The sequence below is a fragment of the Castor canadensis genome, chromosome 13 (genome assembly GCF_047511655.1).
Source record: "Castor canadensis chromosome 13, mCasCan1.hap1v2, whole genome shotgun sequence".
Taxonomy (NCBI): domain Eukaryota; kingdom Metazoa; phylum Chordata; class Mammalia; order Rodentia; family Castoridae; genus Castor; species Castor canadensis.
In genome coordinates, this window is record NC_133398.1 from 52,326,073 (window position 1) to 52,348,118 (window position 22,046).

Genomic DNA, 22,046 nt, shown 5'->3' on the forward strand with positions numbered 1-22,046 from the left:
ACTTTTAAATTCTTAACAAGACAATAGTCTAGAATGTCTGGCTTTGTTGGGGAAAGGGGTTAGTTTTCAATTCCCAAGGTTTTCCTTGACTTAGCAGGAAGAAACCTTCTTCCATGGGTGGAGAACAGAAGGGTGGAGGTCAGGGTGAGCGCAGAACACACAGAAAAGTGTCAGAAGCTTCATGTGATTGGGGCCTCTTCACTGGACTGGGTAAAAGAAGTTTCTATCAGCAACCAGTTTGTACCATCTTCTCCCACCCTTTGACCCAGATTCTTGTCCCTACTCCCCATAAGCCGAACTCAATTTCTCATGGTCAAGGGGATCTTGTTTTCCAAACCAGGCAGGGAAGAGCAGTGGGTTGAAACTCCCAAAGCAAAATCTGAATCCTATTGGAGACTCAAAATGACAAAATGTTCTGGATCGCAGTGTCATCACGCATGTAACAAAAGGTCAGCCTACCAAACTGAAGACCTTTTAGTGTTCCAACCATGTAAGCCCCGAGACTCCAGAAATTCTGGTCTGGCATAGCCCGCCCTAAGGGCCCGTGTCTTTTCAGTGACGGTCTTTCCCATCATGACACATTACATAGTCTCTTAGGCGAAGACGTGACTGCTATCACTTTCTACAGATAATTGGAGAGGAGGTGCCCAGCATAGATGACCCCAAAGTTGACAGCACTTTCAGGCTTTCAGAATCAGGCGCGTCATGACCTGTAAGGTTTCTCCTCTCTGCCCTTGCTAACCTGCAAATTCTGACCACCCCCCCCAGTCCCCACTGCGGAGAAATCTCCTAAGAAACCGCTGGGGCGTCACCGCTGCGCCCCAGAGGCGGGGAGCAGAGAGGACTCCGGAGGGCGCCGAGCGCGCTGTGGTCCCGCTCCCCGCGCGCAGCGGAGAGGGAGGGGCTGCCTGGCCCGCAACACCAGACGCGGAACCCGGCTCGCCGCGGCTCAGTCTCCTCTCCAGCCCAGCGCCGGCTGGGAAGAGCGGTGGCCAGCGCGAGCCGGAGCCCGGGCCTCGGAGCCGGGAGGCGGAGGCCAGCAGAGGCAGCGGACCACAGCGGCGGGCCGCGCTTCGGCTCCCGGCTCGTCCGAGTCCCTCTAACGAATCCGGGTAAGAACAAGAGGCTGTGCCCTGCCAGCCGCCAGCTGCGGTGGTGGTGGCGGTCCCCGATCCCGATGGCGCGGTGCATCCCGCTGCTGCGCCGCAGGCTCACAGGTGGCTCAGCGGTGGATGTGGGCGCCCCAGGCCCGGCTAGGACTAGGAGTTAGCCAACTCTCTCCGCTCCGGGTCGCGGATTCCAAGCCAGAGTCTGCCTTTCCCACCCTTGCTTCCCACTCCCGCAGGGCCTGACTTAGGAGGGGATTGGCAGAGGGACGCTCCCCTTCCCCAGCCACCAACAAACGATCGGATCGCGGGAGATGCAGACCCAGCACCACCAAAATGTATCTCAGCACCCAGTTTGCAGGTGGCGCGTCTGCCCTTCCGTTTCATTTTCCTATTAATCCCCCAGGGAAAGTTTGGGACCATGCAAGGCAAAGTTGGGGCGCAGCTGGGGTCTCACTTCCCCCGTGGAAGGCAGATCCCAAGGAGCCAGCAATGGGTTTGCAGGGCGAGCAGCTCGCCCTGGATCTGATCGCGCGCCCGGGGTGTTGAGGCTGTCCCTGCCGGTAACCCGGGCCGGGCATTATGACAATCCCCAGAGCGCTGAGAGTCGCTTACTCTTTGGTGCTAAGCGTCGACATCCGCAGCCAGCCAGGAATCTGACGGGTTTGGGTTATCTGAGGAGTAGCAGGAACTCAGACTGGGTCGACTGGCAGTACTGTGCTGCTCGGAAAACCTGAGCACCAGCTAATCCCAGTATTTAAGTAGCGTGTATTTAATTAGCTAATTTTACACATGAGATGATCTCAGCGTATACCTCTAAAATGAAATCACTGATACAGAAAAATCTAATGTTTTTAAAGGATAATTTAAAAAGAGGAACCCTCACTATATCATCTGTCCTGGATATTTTACCCATCTGTTCGGTGGAATAGAGACTGAAACTCTGTTTTAGATGTCTATTCTGTTAAAGGGTCGATATTGGGGGCTGTTTGGGGCAGATTTTGTGAACAGAAGTATTGTCGCAATTTGCGTTGTTTATGAAATACACATTTGGTCTCTCAAAATAGCCTACTTGTTATTTCACTGCATTGGGATTTGTTTGATTAAGCTATTTAAAATATGACTAAAGGTTTTTGTTGTTGTTGTTTTAAGAAAAAAAGGGTTGGCTGAAAGCAGGATCTAGATGACTTAAGGAAACAGTTTGTCCATGTCACCAGAAAATTTTTTTGTAAACTTAAATTTTTAAAGGGCTGCTTTTTTGCATCTGATATGGGAAACACTTTTTGTGTAAAATAAGGTCATGAGATTATTATGTGTGCAGGCAAACAGTGCTACTCATCCCTTGCCAAACCATAGATGAAATGAGAAAGTGTACCTGCAATAGGGAATTACATAATTGGACTGCAAGACAACACAGTGGTAATTGTCAGTTGTCAAGAACCTAAACAGTTCTGAAAGAAAGGGGATCTTTTTAGCACTGGAGGATATTACCTGACTTAAAGTGGATAAACTGATTTCATCCACAAATATTTTTATAATCACATACATCCCTATCGCCTACGTCTAATATCAGATTTACCAAGATGTTTATTTGGCTTTATCCATGTGTGATTGTAAGTGCCTACCATGTGCCACTTCCTCTATTGAATGTGATCTATGTTTTAACATATCTTGGGGCTGGGGATAGAGCCAAGTGATTGATGCTTGCCTAGCCTGTGGGAGAACCTGTGCTTAATCCCCAGCCCAACACACACACAGAAGCAATCCTATAATTGTCACCATTTTTTAAATGGGAAGACTGAGGTCTAGCAGTCTAAAAGACTTGCTCATGGTCACATACTGCAGTTCAGTATTTAATCATATCTGCAAAGTTCCTTTTATTTAAAAAAGATGATTTCATGATTTACTTAACCTTGTTTTTATTTTTATTTAAGCACAGATAATGAAAACTACCTGTGAAGCCTAAGAATTCCTGATTGTGGGAGTGCCCCTCAAGTACTGTTAACTGTGAAGTAAAGTATGACAGAAACACCTGGCTGAATCTGAGTGTGAAGACATCTCATCCACCGGAAGACCCAGGATGGATTTGCACCAGAGCACCACCATTAGCCTCTTAGAGAAATGGTGTTCCGATGGGTCACCGTCCCACTGCAGGAGATACTACAACGTCAGGAAAAAACTAAAGTTAATTCGCATCTTAGGCCTTGTCATGGGCCTGGTAGCCATAAGCACTGTCCCATTTTCAATCAGTGCCTTTTCTGAGACAGACACACAGAGCCCAGGAGAGGCCAGTGTTGGAAGTAGCCCTAGGCTAGCACCAGGTCACCATCAAAGAACTCTCTTAGATTGGAATGATGAGATTCAGGATTACACTACTCAGCCATCTCAGTCTCAGGAAGACAAAACTGAGAATAGTACAGATCATGCACAGGGAGACTACCCAAGAGACATCTTTTCCCTTGAAGATCGAAGAAAAGGCGCCATTATCCTCCATGTCATAGGAATGATCTACATGTTCATAGCCTTAGCCATTGTCTGTGATGAGTTCTTTGTTCCCTCTTTGACCGTCATCACCGAAAAACTGGGCATCTCTGATGATGTGGCTGGAGCCACCTTTATGGCTGCAGGGGGGTCGGCCCCAGAACTTTTTACTTCCCTCATAGGCGTGTTCATTGCTCACAGCAATGTTGGCATAGGCACCATTGTAGGTTCAGCGGTGTTCAATATCCTCTTTGTGATTGGCATGTGTGCTCTGTTTTCTAGAGAAATCTTAAACCTGACATGGTGGCCACTCTTTCGGGATGTGTCCTTCTACATCGTCGACTTGATCATGCTGATTATCTTTTTCCTGGATAATGTCATTATGTGGTGGGAAAGCTTACTTCTCTTATCAGCTTATTTTGGCTATGTGATTTTCATGAAATTCAACGTCCAAGTAGAAAAATGGGTGAAGCAAATGATAAATCGAAATAAAGTCGTCAAGGTGACAGCACCAGAGGCCCAAGCAAAGGTTGGTAGTGGAGTTATTTATTCTGAACTGTTATATTTTTGAGATCTGCAACTTTTTTTTTTAAATGTGATGGTGTTCTGGACTGTAGTGGGTTGCAGATTATATTCTGCAATTTTGTGATAGCCAGATTAACATGTCAATAGAAAAAAATAATTGAGGAGTATTCTTCTATATAGCTATCGAGTTCCCAAGCTATTTTTTTCAAAGTAAAAACATTTGTAAATAGAGGTTACATAAGCATCCAAGAGTAGACTCAGCAAGTATTTGTCTTTTAGTTTCAGGAAAATAGCCTTCATGATTTTGTAAGCAACTAATTTTCATGGGAAAGTGTGTATGTTTCTAGCAAATGCCAAGCCAAGGTTTTTGCTTTTTAAATGGGTAAGAGACAATTATAAAGAAGTATCTTTGTCAAGATGTTCAAGAGGAAAGTTTGTTTCAGCAGTGTTGCACTTTCCGGTTATTAGCAGTCTGGGGTCCAGCAACTTGGTCATTACAATGACTGTGGCTATTTTTCTTTTCTTTTTAGATTTTATTTTATTTTGTGGTGCCAGGGATTGAACCCAAGGCCTTGAACATTTCTAGGCAAATGCGTGGCTTACCTACAATGACTATTTTTCTTGATCCACAGATGATATTTCAAATCACTTATCCAGGAACTGATAAGCATGTGCTGTGAGGAGAGCCACTGGCTGGCCCTTCCACCTACCTGTGTATGACAGTGGCCTCTTTTGCACACTACAACAAACATGGCCCAATGTATTTTATAGTAGAAGTTGAGGGTGTTTTAATGACAGTAGTGGACATCTTACTGCTTTGTTGCAAAGCAGATTGGTAAAGAGCTTAGTAGAAATTGACCAAAAAATGTAAACTTTTAAAAAATGGATAAGTAACATCAATACAATTTTATGTAGTGTCAGAATGCAGTTCTGATTTATATCCTAACAGTGGAAAGTCATCCTTAAATGTGATTTTTAAACAGAAAACCTTAGTGCATACACAGATTTATCATGCTAGTATCTGGGAAATTTTTCATGTGTATAAAGAACAATTGTTTGAATGGGCTAAGAAATTCTGTCCATAAAGAAAAGAAAAAAATGGTATTAATTTAGCTAAATTTACATAATTCCTTTATAGTCAAGTTTCATGAGCATTATTTTTATAGCAGCCATGAAATGGAAGCAAAGTGCTAAAAAACACTAGTAAGATAGATAGATAGCATACAGCAGTAATATTTCTTATTGCATGCAAAGGAGACATGTTTTATACTATATTTTGTATTATACATCTCTTTCAGTATATGGATATTTGTAAGAAACTATAGTTTAAAAAATCATTTAGCTAGGACTTGGAGGCATGGCTGAAGTGACAGAGCACCTGCTTTATAAGTGTGAAGTCCTGAGTTCAAGTCCCAGTCCAACCAAAGAATTTTTTTGAATCATTAGCAAAATATATAGCAAGCCTGCATTCAGATGTGCTGAGGACACACCCTTTAGGGTATTTGAAAGGGCTACCACTGAAGCCTCTCTCCTTTCACAAACTTAGTAACCAAAGAATGCTCCCTCACTCCTCTCCACAAGCCTCTTTGAGTGGTTTGCTTTATAGTCTCTGTTTTTATTACAGTCAGAGTCCTGGATAATTGTCAAAGAAAGTCATATTTTTAGAAGCAAAGAAATGATTTGTTGTCTTATAAATAGCTTGGGCACATCAACAGTAAAAAGTCTTTTGGGGAACTTAGTGTTTTGTTTTGTTTTGTTTTATTACACTATCGTGGAACTTCATTAACTTAGACACACACTTGGCTAAAGGTTATATTGGCAACATTTATAAGAAAGGAACTTGCAGAGCAATCCAATGGTGTATTTAAGATCACAGGCAGATTCTGTTTTCTGAATTCACTGGGGATGAAATGGAAGCTGGTCATACCATTGGGAAATAACTTTTTAAACACAGATTACAGGCTGTATTTAGTTAATTGTAAACCATTCTTCAATAGTCCTAACAGAAACTTTACTTACTCTGTTAGGTGACTGTCATGTCATTTTACAAGTCAGCAATTCAGATCGACATTTCTTAACAGGTGTTATTTGTATCCATTATTTTGTGCTATTCTTAATACTGTTTTTTAAAATTTTAAATTCTGATGTATGCAATTTGAAAAGAAAGCATGTCGTATTCATAACTATTTTCCTGTTTCCAGTGTCCTCCCAAATATGTTCATTGTGTTACTTTCTTTTTAACACCAAGTAATTTTAATTTATTCTGTTTAGTCTTTATTGTTTCTTTTGGCATTTGATAACTAATAAGAACAAAGTTTTGTATTGTTTTTTAACAAAACTATGTCCTGTATGATATTCCCCTGAAATGATAGAGCACAGGCATACATTTTTAGGCAGGATATTGAATGTGTGATTTCCTTCAGGATATTTCACTTTGCCAATTTCACTTTTGAGTCATTGTGGAATTTTTTTTCAGCAATTACAACCTTTACCACAATCCTGATTTCGGAATCTTATGGAGGTTTGCATCCCAACCCCTGAATATAAGGTGAAGCCGTAGGGCTGGGTTCTTGAGTTTGGCCTTGTAACCCTCTGGTCTGCAAAGCTGATTTCTCCTGTGAAACCCATCCTTTCTATAGAATTTAGTGCTCTGATGTCACCAGGCACCTAAGGGAAAAGAACCATAAGACAAATGTGGCCCTCAATGGAATCTTCATGGAGCAGAATATGCTGTAAGTTTAAGAATTTAGAAAGCAAAATGCTATCACGTTTTCATCCAAGGCCACCTCGTTGCCTTATTTGCATGATTATGGGGCATGGGAATTTGCAAAAGTGGAAGAAACACATTTCAGATATTCTTGTTACAGCTCAATCGTTGATTCTTGCTACAGAAGCATCAGCTCTGCTGAGCTCTCCACAGTTAGATATCTTTCAAACTACTTACATCATAGACAAGTTGAAAGTCTTAATTCAGTTTTATTATTGATGATGTATGTCATGAGGCAACTGTGAGTCATAGGGAAATGTGAACTGGAGTAATTTTGGATTTTTCATAGTTATAGTGTTGCTATGCTGTGTGCACTTTTTTTTTTTTTTGGTCTTTTTATTTTTTTTAAGTGACACTATTACCCTTTTTAGAAAGTTGTTTATTGTCATGACATGGTAAAGAGACCCTGGGATTTTGACCCAGAAAGGGAAAGGTTTCTAAGAGCAGCTGTGTGATAAGCCTAGTGGCCTTAGAAAAGCAATTTAAACTCTCTGAACCTCAATTACCAAGTTTGGAAAGTAAGAATAATAATACCTACTTTATAAAGTTGGAGAAAAGAGTAAGTAAAGACATAAATCTAGCATAGTACTTGACAAATGTGGCTTGTTCAACAAATGTTAGTTCCCTTCTTTTTGGTTCTGTTCTTAAATGAAAAGATAATCAGAATAAATTATTTCAGATTGGAAAATTATGAAGCATTCCTTGAAGGTTGAATTTATTCCAATGCATCATTGAGTTAAGCACGAACCCCTTAGAGGCATATAATATTTGTCATATTATAATAGTCATAAACCCTAGCTCATATATGGTAAATCTAGCAGTTTAAATATTTTCATAAACTCCAACAAAACCTCTAAATGTCTAGAGGCCTTTGGCTGGGGTTTGGATATGTCTGTACTAAGCAGAGACTTTTGTTTTCAGGGTGTTTTTACTTATAAGTGAGTGAGGCCTTCTTCTTAAAACCCCTTTAGAGCTGGTTAGGAATAAATTTGAATGCTGTAGGCTGCAGAGTGTTTGCATCTCAGAACATCCAGCCAGTTTTACTGCTTCTAGCCTGCTGTTGGGATCCCCTTGCTCCCCTGTGATGCTAGGCTGTCACTGGCCTACAAAGCAGCTGTCCATGGTATTTAACTGAGCGCTGGCTCTTAATCTGACAGCAAGTCCGTCTGGTTCTAATAAAGGGAATGATCTAAATAAAGATGCTTAAAGCAGGAGAGTTGGAGAGCCAGACTTCTTTGGAATTTAGGAGTTCTTTGCTTTTTTCAGTTTGCATGTGCTTGATAAATTGTCAATGGAGTTTTTGCAGCTCTAATTGTTATTAATGTTCTTGGAAAAATCAAAATTAAACCAATATAAATATTTCTTATATATTAAGTATTTCTTCTAAGGTACTAAATCATAAGTAATTTTATAAATATACATATATAGCTCAAGCTTTCCTGAGATTTGGACTCTATTATAAAATTCAACCCTTCCAAGTCTAGTAAATGAATTATTAGTACAGCTGATATACAAACTTCAAGGAAAATAAGATCATTCTTATACAAATAAAAAGATGTATGTTTTTTAATTTTTATTTTATTCATATGGGCATACATTGTTTGGGTCATTTCTGCCCCCTTCTCCTCACCCCTTCCCTTACCCCCCCCCTTACCCCTCGCTACCAGGCAGAAACTATTCTGCCCTTATCTCTAATTTTGTTGAAGAGAGAGTATAAACAGTAATAGGAAGGAACAAGGGGTTTTGCTAGTTGAGATAAGAATAGCTATACAGGGAGTTGACATGCATTGATTTCCTGTAAATGTTTGTTACCTTCTAAGTTAATTCTTCTCAAACTAACCTTTTCTCTAGTTCCTGGTCCCCTTCTCCTATTGGCCTCAGTTGCTTTTAAGGTATCTGCTTTAGTTTCTCTGCGTTGAGGGCAACAAATGCTATCTAGTTTTTTGGGTGTCTTACCTGTCTTCACACCTCCCTTGTGCATTCTCATTTTATCATGTGCTCAAAGTCCAATCCCCTTGTTGTGTTTGCCCTTGATCTAATGTCCACATATGAAGGAGAACATACGATTTTTGGTCTTTTGGGCCAGGCTAACCTCACTCAGAATGATGTTCTCCAATTCCATCCATTTACCAGCAAATGATAACATTTCGTTCTTCTTTATGGCTGAGTAAAATTCTATTGTGTATAAATACCACATTTTCTTAATCCATTCGTCAGTGGAGGGGCATCTTGGCTGTTTCCATAACTTGGCTATTGTGAATAGTGCCGCAATAAACATGGGTGTGCACGTGCCTCTGGAGTAACCTGTGTCACAGTCTTTTGGGTATATCCCCAAGAGTGGTATTGCTGGATCATATGGTAGATCAATGTTTAGATTTTTAAGTAGCCTCCAAATTGTTTTCCAGAGTGGTTGCACTAGCTTGCATTCCCACCGGCAGTGTAAGAGGGTTCCTTTCTCCCCACATCCTCACCAACACCTGTTGTTGGTGGTGTTTTTGATTATGGCTATTCTAACATGGGTGAGGTGGAATCTTAGTGTGGTTTTAATTTGTATTTCCTTTATTGCTAGGGATGGTGAGCATTTTTTCATGTGTTTTTTTGGCCATTTGAATTTCTTCAAAAAAATGTATTTCTTGGTAGTTGTAGAAACTGATATCCTGTCCTTGTGAAAAGAAAGGAAATTTAGACATTAAGATCCTTAACTGACTATATAACCTATAATATTCTTATTTATACAGGGATACAGCCTAGCAGTATTTTTTTTTACTTTGTTTCAAGAGACCCAAAGGAGCCCAGTAGATTTTAAAACATCTAGTTCCAATTGTCCTTGCTGTTTCCCCTCACTACCTGGTTTTCCCCTGGCAAAGACAGATACCTAACCACAGCATCCATGCCTTCCTGCTTTACTCCCTTCTCTGGTCCTCAACTCTCTTGCTCAGCACTACCTGCTTTTGTCTTTGGTGGAACCAGATGATTACTGTGTATTTCAATGTTAATAAAGAATGAGATTGTTACATGAAGCTCCTCACTGGCTCTTGGTGACACAGTACATTTACAGTGTGGATTCGAGAGGCTTCATTTTCCCAGTTCTTTTATTTTCAACCTTATCTTGTTTTACATATGCATCTGGAAAGCAGAATATAGCTGCATTTTGTTTAATTCGGTTTGACAAACATTCTGTTTCCTCTGGGAAGTTTAGTTTGCTTATGTTGACTGTGATTACTATTGTTTGCTTTCTTTGCTGTCATGATAGTGTAGACTTTCTATTTGTTGTAATGTTTCTGTTCTTTTTTATAATTTTTCTTGCTTTTTGTCTTGGATTGAATTTTTTGCTATTTTTCCCTATGGTGATTTGGACTTTATCATTGTATTTTTGGTTTTGTTGTTTTGTTTTGTTTTTGAGACCAGGTCTTGCTATATAGCTAAGACTGGCTTCCCAATCATGATCCTCCAATCTTAGCTTCCTGAGTACAGGATTACAGGTGTGAACCACCATGCCCAGATACTTTTCTTTTTTGCTTAAGTTTACTTAAAAATTTTAGCATGTACATTTAACACAGCAGAGTACAAAGTTAGTATCTTTATAAGTAAGAATTTTCCAGTGTTTTAACTCAATTGCCTCTTTCCTATTACAGAAGATTTTAATTCCAGAATTTCAGTTTTACATTCATGTTTTTTGGCAGTTTCATTGAAGTATAACATTTAGTTAGTTGGTTAGTTAGTTAGTGGTGCTAGTGCAGGGCCTCATGCATGCTAGGTAAGCACTGAGCTACATCCCCAACCCTTAATCTTCATATTTTAAATCAACAAACTAGACATTGTCATTATATCATCAATATTTTTAGATTTATCTACATTTTTACCACTTTTTCCTCTCTCATACCTTTTTTATATTTTTTTTTCCTCTACTCCCAATGTGCAGTGTAGTAAATTCTTTAATCAAGAATTAGTTAATAGTGAATGCTCCTATTTTTTATTTGCTTAATAATGTATTTCACTTTTTTTTTTTCAGTACAGGGCTTTGAACTCAGGGTCTCATGCTTGCTAAGCAGGCAATCTACCACTTGAGCCACTCCACCAGCCCTTTTTGCTTAGTTATTCTTCAGATAATGTCACCTGTTTTTGCTTGGGCTGGCCTGGGACCACAATCCTCCAACGATGCCTCCTGCAGGACTGGGAATATAGGAGAGCACCACCACTGCCTGGCTTATTGCTTGACATTTTTTTTCCTGTGCTAGGCTCAAACTGCAATCCTTTTGATCTCTGCCTCCTGAGTAGTCACTTTTGTTCTTGAAAGACAGTTTAGATGGATAGAAAATGATGTTCTCACTCCACTTTGAGAAACAACATTTTACTGTCTGCAAATTATACTTCAACTGTTAAAAAGAGTGATGTCATTGTCAGTGTTCCTCCTTTTAAGGAACCTATCCTTTCTTTTTGGCTACTTTTAATGCCATCAGTGTTCAACATTATCTGTAAGATATGTCTCACTTATGGGTCCCCTATTTGTGATTGACTAGGCTTCCTGAACTTGAGGACTAGACCCTTTCATGAATTTTGCTTCTCCCCCATTCTCATTACTATAATGACTTAGAATTTCAATTAGATATATCTTGTGCCATCTCAACCTGTCTTCTGTTCCTTTTAATTGTCTGTCTTTTTCTATCCATGGTCTTCATTCTGTTCATTTTTAAATATCTATCTTCTACTTTCTCATTTCCCATCAATATTGTCTAATATGCTCTGAAGTTCACCTGGGGGAGTTTTTTATTTAAATTATCATATATTTCATTTCTACAAGTTTATGTGACTCATTTTCAAATCTACAAGATTTTTGTTGCTTCTTATTCCTTTGTTATAGTTCAAATGCTTTCTTTTATTCCTCTAAACATGTTAAATACATTTTCTGTTCCATCATAACTAATCATTTTCATATCAGTGTCCTTATGGGTCTAGTTTTATTGTCTGAGTTTTATTGTGTGGTGATACTTCCTTATATTTAGTGATTTATTTGAAAACACATGCTCCTTGGATCTTTCCTTTGGGAATTCGTTGCCACTTGAGTTTTAAGTGCAGTCTTCCAGGAAGGATAGCTTTTCTATCAAGGTCTGGGAGCACCACCAACATGGGACGATTCTAATGTAAGTATTTGCATTTTTCCCTACTGAGATAGTGTGAATTCACATTCCAAATCCACACTGCATGATCCTCCGAATGTGCTCTCAAACTATGGATTTGTCAGAAGCCAGTGCACAAAACAAACGACACTGGCATGAAACTTGAATGGCATACTCTCAGATTATTTAATAGGAAAGTCATTCATCAACAAATTTGGAATCAAATCAATTCTAAGAGGCAATTCTAACAGGAAATTATATGGTGACACTTGAAATTTTAGACTTGTTTTTAAGTACTAGTTTTACTAAATACTAAAATAAGATATTCATCATACAAGATTATAAAAACATGTCAAACAATTAGGAAAGAAAACATTTGAGGTGGGACTAGAGTTTGAACTCAGGGCCTTGTATTTGCTAGAGAGCAGCTCTACCATTTGAGCCACAATCCTGACCCTTTTTGGCTTTAGTTATTTTTCAGGTAAGGACTCATGTTTTTATCTGAGGCTGGCCTGGGACTGCAATCCTCCTATCTCTGCCCCATGTAGCTGAGATTATATATGTGTGCCACTATGCCTAGCTTGTTTTGTTGAGACAGGTATGTCTCTAACTTTTTCCCTGGGCTGGCGTCAAACCTACATCCTCTCAGTCTCTGCCTGTCAAATAGCTGGGATTACAGACATGAGCCACCACTCCTGGCCCAAAAAGAAAATCTTAAACAGTTTATAATCTATTATGCTATCCAAACATAACTTTCCTCAGACTTCTCATACACACACAAATATACACATGCACAAATTTGTACATATATGTACATATTTAAATAAATTGAAATGATATTGAATATATGCAATTTAAAAATTATATTGAGTATATACAATTTAACATAGCTTTTAAAAAAATTTTGGCCTATTAGGAGCACGTCCTCATGTCATTAAGTATTCTCCTGAAATGTTATTTAATGTTTTGTATTATTATAATATAGGAAGCCATTTTGTTGCAATTTATCATATATCACTACTGCTATAAAAATGCTATAATGAATAGCCTTACACATGAATTTCTGATTTCATAGAGTCAGAAATTCTGGATCAAAGTTTATGAGCTTTTTAAAAGTTTCTGCCACATTGCTACAAACTTAGTAGTGTTGAATATTATAATTTTTAATGTTTTACAATTTCATAGATGAAATTTAGCATTTTAATTATTTTCAATTTGCATTCCTCTGATTAATTGGGAGGTTGAAACATATGTTTATGACAAATTAAGTGTTTCTTTTATAGATCACCAGTTTCCTATGTGTCTCTCGTGTCAATTTTAAAGTTCACTGCAATGACTCATGCGAAGATCTTTTATGAATATATGCTGACAAACCCTAACTTTAGCTTTCATTCCGCCCCGCATTTCCACACCTAAATGAAGCCAGGAAGTTTTTGCCATTTTTGCTTTTGTTGTAATGGGTGAATTATCCCGAAGATGAGTCTTGTGACCAAGACTTGGGCAAGAGAGTCCCAGAGACTATGATGTGCTCTCTGGCCGTATAACCTAGGAGGATTCCTTTCTTCCAAAGACCCTTATTTCCTTAACTGGAAATTTGACCTGGGTGACCTGATATATTGAAAAGACCCAATATATTGAAAATACATTGAATTTTAATTTGTCATTTCTGTACTCAGAAGCTCCAATTCTTATTCTGTCAAATATTCTAACCATTTACACTAAAAAAGACTAGAGAGACTAACCATGACCACATCACGTCTTTTCATTAACTAGTTACTTATGATATTTTTATTTGATTTAATTGACTTGAGCAAGCAGTAATTTTAACGTATGCATGCTGTGGGAGATGACTCTTCCAGACAGATGAGAAAACAATGTGCATGCAGGAAAGTCATTTAAAGTTTACATCAGGATACTAGACCTCCTTAGCACGTGTGGCTTCTGGCAGTGTAACCCTCCTTGGTAGTTGCACTGCTGGTAACTGATGGGCTCTATTGGACCCCAGAGTCAAGGGCAGAGAGGATTTTGAAAACTAGGCAGTGCTCTGTACCAGTGCTCAATATTCTGAAATAGATAGGATCATCTCTACTGCAGATCAGGAATCTGGAGATAGGAAACCTTTATGATTGCCTAAGGTGTTGATTTAGTGGTATTTAAACTGCATTTGAACTTGGGTCTGTCTGACTCCAAAGAAAATGCTGGTTCTCTTAAACCTTAGTGTTTCTCACCCAACAACTGGAAATAAAGACAATGTTAGATTAACTTCTCATATTAGGCTCTGTTAAGTCAATAACTTTCAAATGTTTTTTACTATGATCCACACTAAGAAATATATTTTATATCTCATCCCCAAATATACATGTGCATGCCTACATACATATGTATATGTATTTACATAAATATAAAATATATATTTAGGCTTTACTTATATATTTTTTGAATTTTACATTCATTAAAAAATATTAGTTTCAATTTTCTAAAATAATTCCAAGACCTCCTCCAATGGAGGAGACCTGAGTTTTTAAAAATACCAAGTTCATAAATTTCTTTTTCTTCTTCTTCTTAGCTGGGCTGCCCTGCAAATGGAATAGTCAATGAAAGGGATGGATTGGGCAGAAATCCAGACATCACCCTATTGAACGAGCTAAGTGCTTTGTCTGGGACTGTGGCCTTCCATCCAAGAGATGGGATGCCTTTTCTTAATTGAACAAGATGTGCTTTGGGCTAGTGGCACCCACCTAGCTTGCTTCTTAACTCCAACTTTTTGTTTTTATAATTTATTGAGAGTTTCAGAGCCATGAATCCAAAGGACCATTACACACATGTAAATTCATGTTAATTTTGATGATTGGGACTCTCATCTATTTAGAACTGTGTCCACATGTCACTGCAATTTCCTTACCAAGCACACACACCATCCATGTCCAGTTGGGTCTCTCTGGCCCTTTTGTCTATGCAGATGTCTTGCTTTCTAGCTCTAGCATTATTGATTACAGGGTAAGGAAGGCATAGATTGCAGCATGAGCTTGCCTGCCCTCAATTCATTCTTGGTTCCCAATGAGGTTGTCAGCAGGTGGAAAGAAGCGTGGGTGAAGCAGGGTGGTTATGAAATCAAAGAGAAGCAGAACTCTGACAAGAAGGCTGAAGCTGCATTTCAATTAAGTTGGTTTCCTTTTTATGAAGCATTAGATTTGTAAACCAAATGATGCAGACATGGTTCTTATACTGGTTAAATTGGTAGTTTGGGAAAGCATCTGGGCAGTCTAGCAGAGTGCATGGCCAATAGGAAGAAAGGAAGGAAAGAAGGAAGGAAGGAAGGAAGGGAGGAAAGAAGGTAGAAAAAAAGAAATATAGATTTCATCTTCAACTGTTCTGTTCTTCCCACTTACTCTAACACTTAACTAGGCTGAGTCAAGTTCATATTTCTTCTACTATCTGATAGCAATCAAACATGTGTTGAACTTCTATTATTTTAGGCCCATGGTGAACAGTGCACATTGTTGTAACTCAGGAACCTGTTACTTTATTTTCTGAGAGGAAGCATGATGGTTAAGAGTCAACCCAATAGAATCGTTTATTATTTAGGCCTGGGAGAACTATGTGATCTTGGATGTGTTACTTTGCCTCTTTGAGCTTATTTTTGTTTATTTATAAACCAAGAATATAATAGAATTTCCTTAAGAGAGAGGCTGTAGCTTTTGAATGAAATTGAATAGGAAAAATGTTTAACAGAATCCATTCCCAGGCCCCAGCACCAACTAACCAAAAGTGCTCTACTCTTGGTCTCTTTGCTCTGAGTCCCTTCCTATGCTGCTAGCCTTCTTTCCCTCAGTCCTGTTTCTCCTGGCAATATGATTTCCTCCTGCCATTTTAGGTCCCTGCTCACTTCTTGGGCACCCTTCTCTCTGCCTCCCTTGTAGTTGTATTTGACTATAGTCAAATCCTCAATATTTGTACTTACATCTGTTCTCCCTTTATTCTTGCAGGAGATTAAGAAAGAAACAATTTCCTTTTCCAACTGAACTTCACTTAGTCATGAAATTATCTTGAGCCCTCTTGTTACTGCCCTAAAATTATATTTACTTTTTCTTATACCTATTATCAATATTTAATCTTAGTTCTTCACTTATCCATCTCATTATAGCTATTCCTTATGTTGGTTTGCCAATATGTGTGTTTTCTGTCTTGGATCAAACCATTCCCTTTGTTTTTTCTATTGTTTATATATTTATTCATATGTGTATACTTTGTTTGGGCCATCTCTGCCCCCTGCCCCACAGCACCCCCTCCCCCTTACCCCTACCTCCTCACTTCCAAGCAGAACCTGTTCTGCTCTCTTCTCCAATTTTGTTGGAGAGAAAATGAAAAGAGATAATATGAAAGACACAGCATTTTTGCTAGTTTGAGATAAAGATAGCTATACAGAGAGATTCCTAGTGCTGCTTCCATGCACTAGAACCTGCATTGGTTCATCTCTACCAGACCTCTTCACTACTTCCCAGTCACCTTCCCACAGTGGCCTCTGCCAGTTCAAGATTACTTTATTTGCTCCTCTACAGTGGGCACATCAACCGCATTCAAGTTTTAGAATTCCTTCCCTTTCCCTATTCTTCCTGTACACATTCTCCCTTTTGTGTGTCACCCATGTCCAATAATATTACTGCATTTGTTTTAGGTCTATAATCCGCATATGAAGGAGAGCATATAATATTTGGCCCTCTGAGCCTGGCTAACTTTGCTTAAGATGATGTTCTTCAGTTCCATCCATTTACTTTCGAATGACAAAATTTCATTCTCCTTTGAAACCACTTCCTTTGGGTTTTTTTTTTAATTTTTATTGTTTTATTATTCATATGTGCATACAAGGCTTGGGTCATTTCTCCCCCCAGCCCCCACCCCCTCCCTTACCACCCGCTCTGCCCCCTCCCTCTCCCCCCCCACCCCCTCGATACCCGGCAGAAACTATTTTGCCCTTATTTCTAATTTTGTTGTAGAGAGAGTATAAGCAATAATAGGAAGGAACAAGGGGTTTTGCTGGTTGAGATAAGGATAGCTATACAGGGAGTTGACTCACATTAATTTCCTGTGCGTGTGTGTTACCTTCTAGGTTAATTCTTTTTGATCTAAGCTTTTCTCTAGTTCCTGGTCCCCTTCTCCTATTGGCCTCAGTTGCTTTTAAGGTATCTGCTTTAGTTTCTCTGCGTTGAGGGCAACAAATGCTAGCTAATTTTTTAGGTGTCTTACCTATCCTCACCCCTTCCTTGTGTGCTCTCACTTTTATCATGTGCTCAAAGTCCAATCCCATTGTTGTGTTTGCCCTTGATCTAATGTCCACATATGAGGGAGAACATACGATTTTTGGTCTTTTGGGCCAGGCTAACCTCACTCAGAATGATGTTCTCCAATTCCATCCATTTACCAGCGAATGATAACATTTCATTCTTCTTCATGGCTGCATAAAATTCCATTGTGTATAAATACCACATTTTCTTGATCTATTTGTCAGTAGTGGGGCATCTTGGCTATTTCCATAACTTGGCTATTGTGAATAGTGCTGCAATAAACATGGGTGTGCACGTGCCTCTGGAGTAACCTGTGTCACAGTCTTTTGGGTATATTCCCAAGAGTGGTATTGCTGGATCAAATGGTAGATCAATGTTTAGCTTTTTAAGTAGCCTCCAAATTTTTTTCCAGAGTGGTTGTACTAGTTTACATTTCCACCAACAGTGTAAGAGGGTTCCTTTTTCCCTGCATCTTCGCCAACACCTGTTGTTGGTGGTGTTGCTAATGATGGCTATTCTAACAGGGGTGAGGTGGAATTTTGTGTGGTTTTAATTTGCATTGCATTTCCTTTATTGCTAGAGATGGTGAGCATTTTTTCATGTGTTTTTTTGGCCATTTGAATTTCTTCTTTTGGGAAAGTTCTGTTTAGTTCACTTGCCCATTTCTTTATTGGTTCATTAGTTTTGGGAGAATTTAGTTTTTTAAGTTCCCTATATATTCTGGTTATCAGTCCTTTGTCTGATGTTGAAACCACTTCCTTTGACTTGGCAACTAACCAGTCAGTGCCTGGGTCAAGGTCTTGAGCAAAAGGTACTTCATGGTCTAAGAAGTTGATAATGGTGGTGATGGGTGTTCACTCATGATAAAAACTCTTGGCTGGATCAGTCATAAAATATGGTGGCTTGTGTATTAAAGTCAAGTAAAAAATGACAAATTTCTTACTTAATAAACAGAAATCATTAGAAATCCTCCAGTCCCCTCAGGTTGTTGTGTGGCTGTGAAGGTAAGTAAGGACCTTCAACTCTAAAAGCCAGATTATTCCAGCTATGACCCTAAATATTACATAGTGTTTCTCTATTGAATTTTTTTAAATGACTTTTTTGAGATTTAATTTGGTTGCCACAGAATTTACCCTAAGTGTACAATGCAGTATTTTTTAGTATGTTCAGAGTTGCACTAATAATTTTAGAACACTTTAATCACTCCAAAAAGAAATATTGTACCCACTAATAGCCCCTCCCCATTGCCCTTTCTTCTCATCCCCCCTAACTTGTCACTAAAGATGCACGTAGTGCTCGCTTCTGCAGCACATATACTAAAATTGGAACAATACAGAGAAGATTAGCATGGCCCCTGTGCAATGATGACATGCAAATTCGTGAAGTGTTCCATATTAAAAAAAAGATGCACGTATATTGGGCATTTCATATAAATGGAATCATATATGACTTTGGTGTTCTGATTTCTTTCATATAGCCAGTATTTTCAATGTTCATCCATATTGTATCCTTTCTGTAAGCAAAAAATATCCCCATTAACACGGACATGACATATTTTGTTTATCCCTTCATAAATTGATGGATATTCGGTTTGTTTCTTCCTTTTGGCCATTATGAATAATGCTGCAATGAACATTTGCTTATAAGCTTTTGTGTGAACATATGTTGTCGATATTCTTTGCTAGGTACTTAGGAGTAGTATTGCTGGACTACATGCTAACTCTATGTTTAACATTTTGAGGAACTGCCAGACTCTTTTCCATAATTCCGGCACCATTTTGCATTCCTACTGATGGTGTGTGATAGTTCCAATTTCTCCATATCTTTGCCAGCCTTTTTATGACTTTTTGACTACTCTCATCTTTATCAGTGTGAAATTGTACCTCAGTTTGATTTTGATTTGCATGTTCCTGATGGATAATAATGTCATGCATTTTTTAATGAATTTTTTGCCCATTTGTATATGCTTTTTGGAGAAATGTCTATTCAAATCTTTTGCCTATTTCTAAATTGGATTATTTGCTTTAATGTTGAGTTTTTAAAAAATTCTTTATACATTCTGGTTACCTACCCGTCCATCATCAAACAAATGAGTAGCAAATATTTTCTGGCATTCTATGGGTTTTTAGGGAATATGGGGCAGTTCCTGTTCCAGACTGTTCTCACAGCATACTTGTTTCTAGAGTGATTTTGGACCCTTAGATCAACCCTAAAGCTAAATCTTCTTTGGGACCTTTGGAAAAAAGTTGGTCTGGGAAAAGATTGATTTCCTTAAAGCTAAGGACAGGGCCAGGAGGAGGTTTAGGGATTGTTTGAGGAGAACTTGGGAATGTAAATTACCTGAACATTAGACCCAATGTATCTGGTTGCTGCATCACTCTTTTTGCCTTTTCCTGATTGTTCTCTGTCTTATCTGAGACAGTTTTTTGCCTGAAAATCCCTCCTGTTACTTTTTAATCCAGAAGCCTTGTCAGTAAAGCAATTGGGCCCCAGACCTTTGCTCCCTAATGAGAACTTTGCCTAGTTTGCTATTTGATGTTGGTACTTGGATTTTTGCACCTTGTTGTGGGCCAATCCTGTCCAACTACCTGATCTCCCTTAATATATAAAACCCCTTCCATTTCTGGCCCTAGGAACATTTTGTATCCATCTTGAACAAAGTGCTGCAAGTGTATGGAACTTCATACAGTATATAATAACAATGCAAGTAATGATCTAGTCTATCATTGTCTAGGTTGAAAAGTAATTCCACAAGCCTGATTAATGTGCATAGTCTGAGGGTAAAGAGAACTTAACCACAAGATTAAGCTTTTAATGCACAATTGGTTCAAAACTTGAGTGGTTTCCAAGGGACCCAGCAAACAACTTTTCCCTTGCTTCTAGCTTGTGTCAGCTGCATAGTAGCTGGTGGCCTGGTAAATGGAGTTTTGTGGCCCTGAACAAGATGCTAATTTATTTCAATGACGTTCAGATGAGCCAGGCTGCTCTTTTTATGTCTGCTATGAAGGACTATTACATAGCTACTATTTTCTGCTGTCTTTTATTTTAAGTCCAGTTAGGGGATAGCCACAAATAGCTCTTGACCTTGAAAGTCTAAGAGAAGGTAAGATGTGAGAGAAGACTTGGGAAACATATGTTTTGATGTGTTAATGCTCTGCAAGTCACACACACTTAAGGAAAATAAATAGAGCAGGACAAGATCACGTTGTGCTTTAAGAGTTAAAATGCCTTGGGAAATAACACCACATGCTTCACTGCTGGATTATCATAAATGGGGCTAAAACTTAATCCAACTCTATCCCCCTTCACTGGGTGGTCTGGGAGACTAGCCCAAAGTGAGAGGGATTGCCAGGTTCATTGCATAATCACCTTGGACCAACACCACTGCCACATGCCATGACTGAGCTGTGTTCTCTTCCCCTCAGCTGCCTCAACACATGGTTTTGGTTATTTATTTTCGGTAAAACAGGGTTTTGAGTGCCATACTAACATTTCAGTTCAGTTTCTTGCAAATGAGAGATCACATGACAAATCTTCTGTAGTTGAACATTTTGTTTAAAAAATATAATCAACATGGGGCCTCTTGTTAAAATTGTTAAAGTCCTTGAGCTGGGTTATACAGATTTAAAGAGCTATTTTCTCCCATCTTAAAAAAATAATATTATTTGTGAGTGTGCTATGAGGTGCTCTTCTCTCTTTTTAATCTAGTTAGTCCTGGAAAATAAATGCTTGTCTGAGAATATTACTGACTTACTGAATGATCAGTGTTAAGTTTTCGTTCCTATATACCTATTTTTAAATATTTTTGTGTCCCTACTATCTCATTGCTCCAAAACTTCATGGTTACATATACATCTCTGTCCCAAGTTTTCTGCATCAACAAATGGGAGCAGATGGCCTTCCCCTTGCTTCGAAGGGTAGTGTGAATATTAATGAAGTAATAGGAAGGATTGCTCTCTGAGCCCAGATTAAACATGAAGAGACAGTGACAAGTGCTAAGTGGGGAATATTAGGAAATAGGATTAGAATTTTTCAAACACATTTTTAGTATTGAGTTCAAATAGTCTTTGTGGAAAGAATTGTTCTAATGTAAATATCTTTTTTAAATGCTCATGCAGTAATCTTGAGAGATTAACATATGTAAGTATGATTTTAATCCCATTAACTTTCATTTATCCGTAAGACTCTTATCCAGATGACCAGAACAAAACCAAGGTCCAAAGCCAAGAGGCCCTTGAGCCACCAAGAAGATGTCAGAATATCAATGCTCTAAGTTCCAGGCACCATCATTTGGGACTTTGAGGCTATTTACTTTTATCATATTCAGAGCTCAAACAAGTTAGGTTGCTTGGTGTCCAAACCATAAAGAAATCAGAAGTGACCAATGTGGTCCATATGGCACACAGTGACAGCCAGGTAGACTCCTATGTGCACAGTGACAGCCAGGCCTGCTGCTGGCATCGTCGAGCCCCTGAGCGGTCTAATTAGAAAAAATACTCTTCCACACTCAAGTTTAGACAGACCTATAGGTTCTGGACATACAAGCAACAGACATACTTGTGTAGAATGAAAGGTGCTTTCTCCTCTGGGCAGGCAGATGCAGAGTCCACTGGGGCTCACAGCTTGGAGCAGGGAGCACAGACTTCACTCCACCCTTAGCCATGCAACTCTGGGCTGTACACACATGTACAGTACATGCCACAGCCATCCTGCTCACATCAGTAAGATAGCTTACCAGCAACAATGATCAGGAGAAGTACAGCAATAC

At 39.0% G+C, this 22,046-nt stretch overlaps 1 protein-coding gene and 1 non-coding gene across 7 annotated transcripts in view; both read left to right on the plus strand.

Moving 5' to 3' along the window:
- The first annotated feature begins 806 nt into the window (after window positions 1–806).
- The window catches only part of Slc24a2 (solute carrier family 24 member 2), a 220,233-nt gene continuing 198,993 nt past the window's right edge, over window positions 807–22,046 (plus strand). For 3 of the 6 annotated variants that reach the window (XM_074051729.1, XM_074051726.1, XM_074051728.1), the window contains exons 1-2: window positions 807–1,112; window positions 3,041–4,116. In XM_074051729.1, coding sequence (XP_073907830.1) covers window positions 3,187–4,116 — 930 coding nt within the window. In that variant the 5' untranslated portion in view covers window positions 807–1,112; window positions 3,041–3,186. The remainder of the gene's footprint in view (window positions 1,113–3,040; window positions 4,117–22,046) is intronic. The other 3 variants (XM_074051724.1, XM_074051727.1, XM_074051725.1) reach the window with 2 other exon arrangements.
- Window positions 18,571–18,677, plus strand: LOC141415887 (U6 spliceosomal RNA). The gene has a single exon (XR_012440838.1). It is a non-coding gene; the product is annotated as a U6 spliceosomal RNA (small nuclear RNA).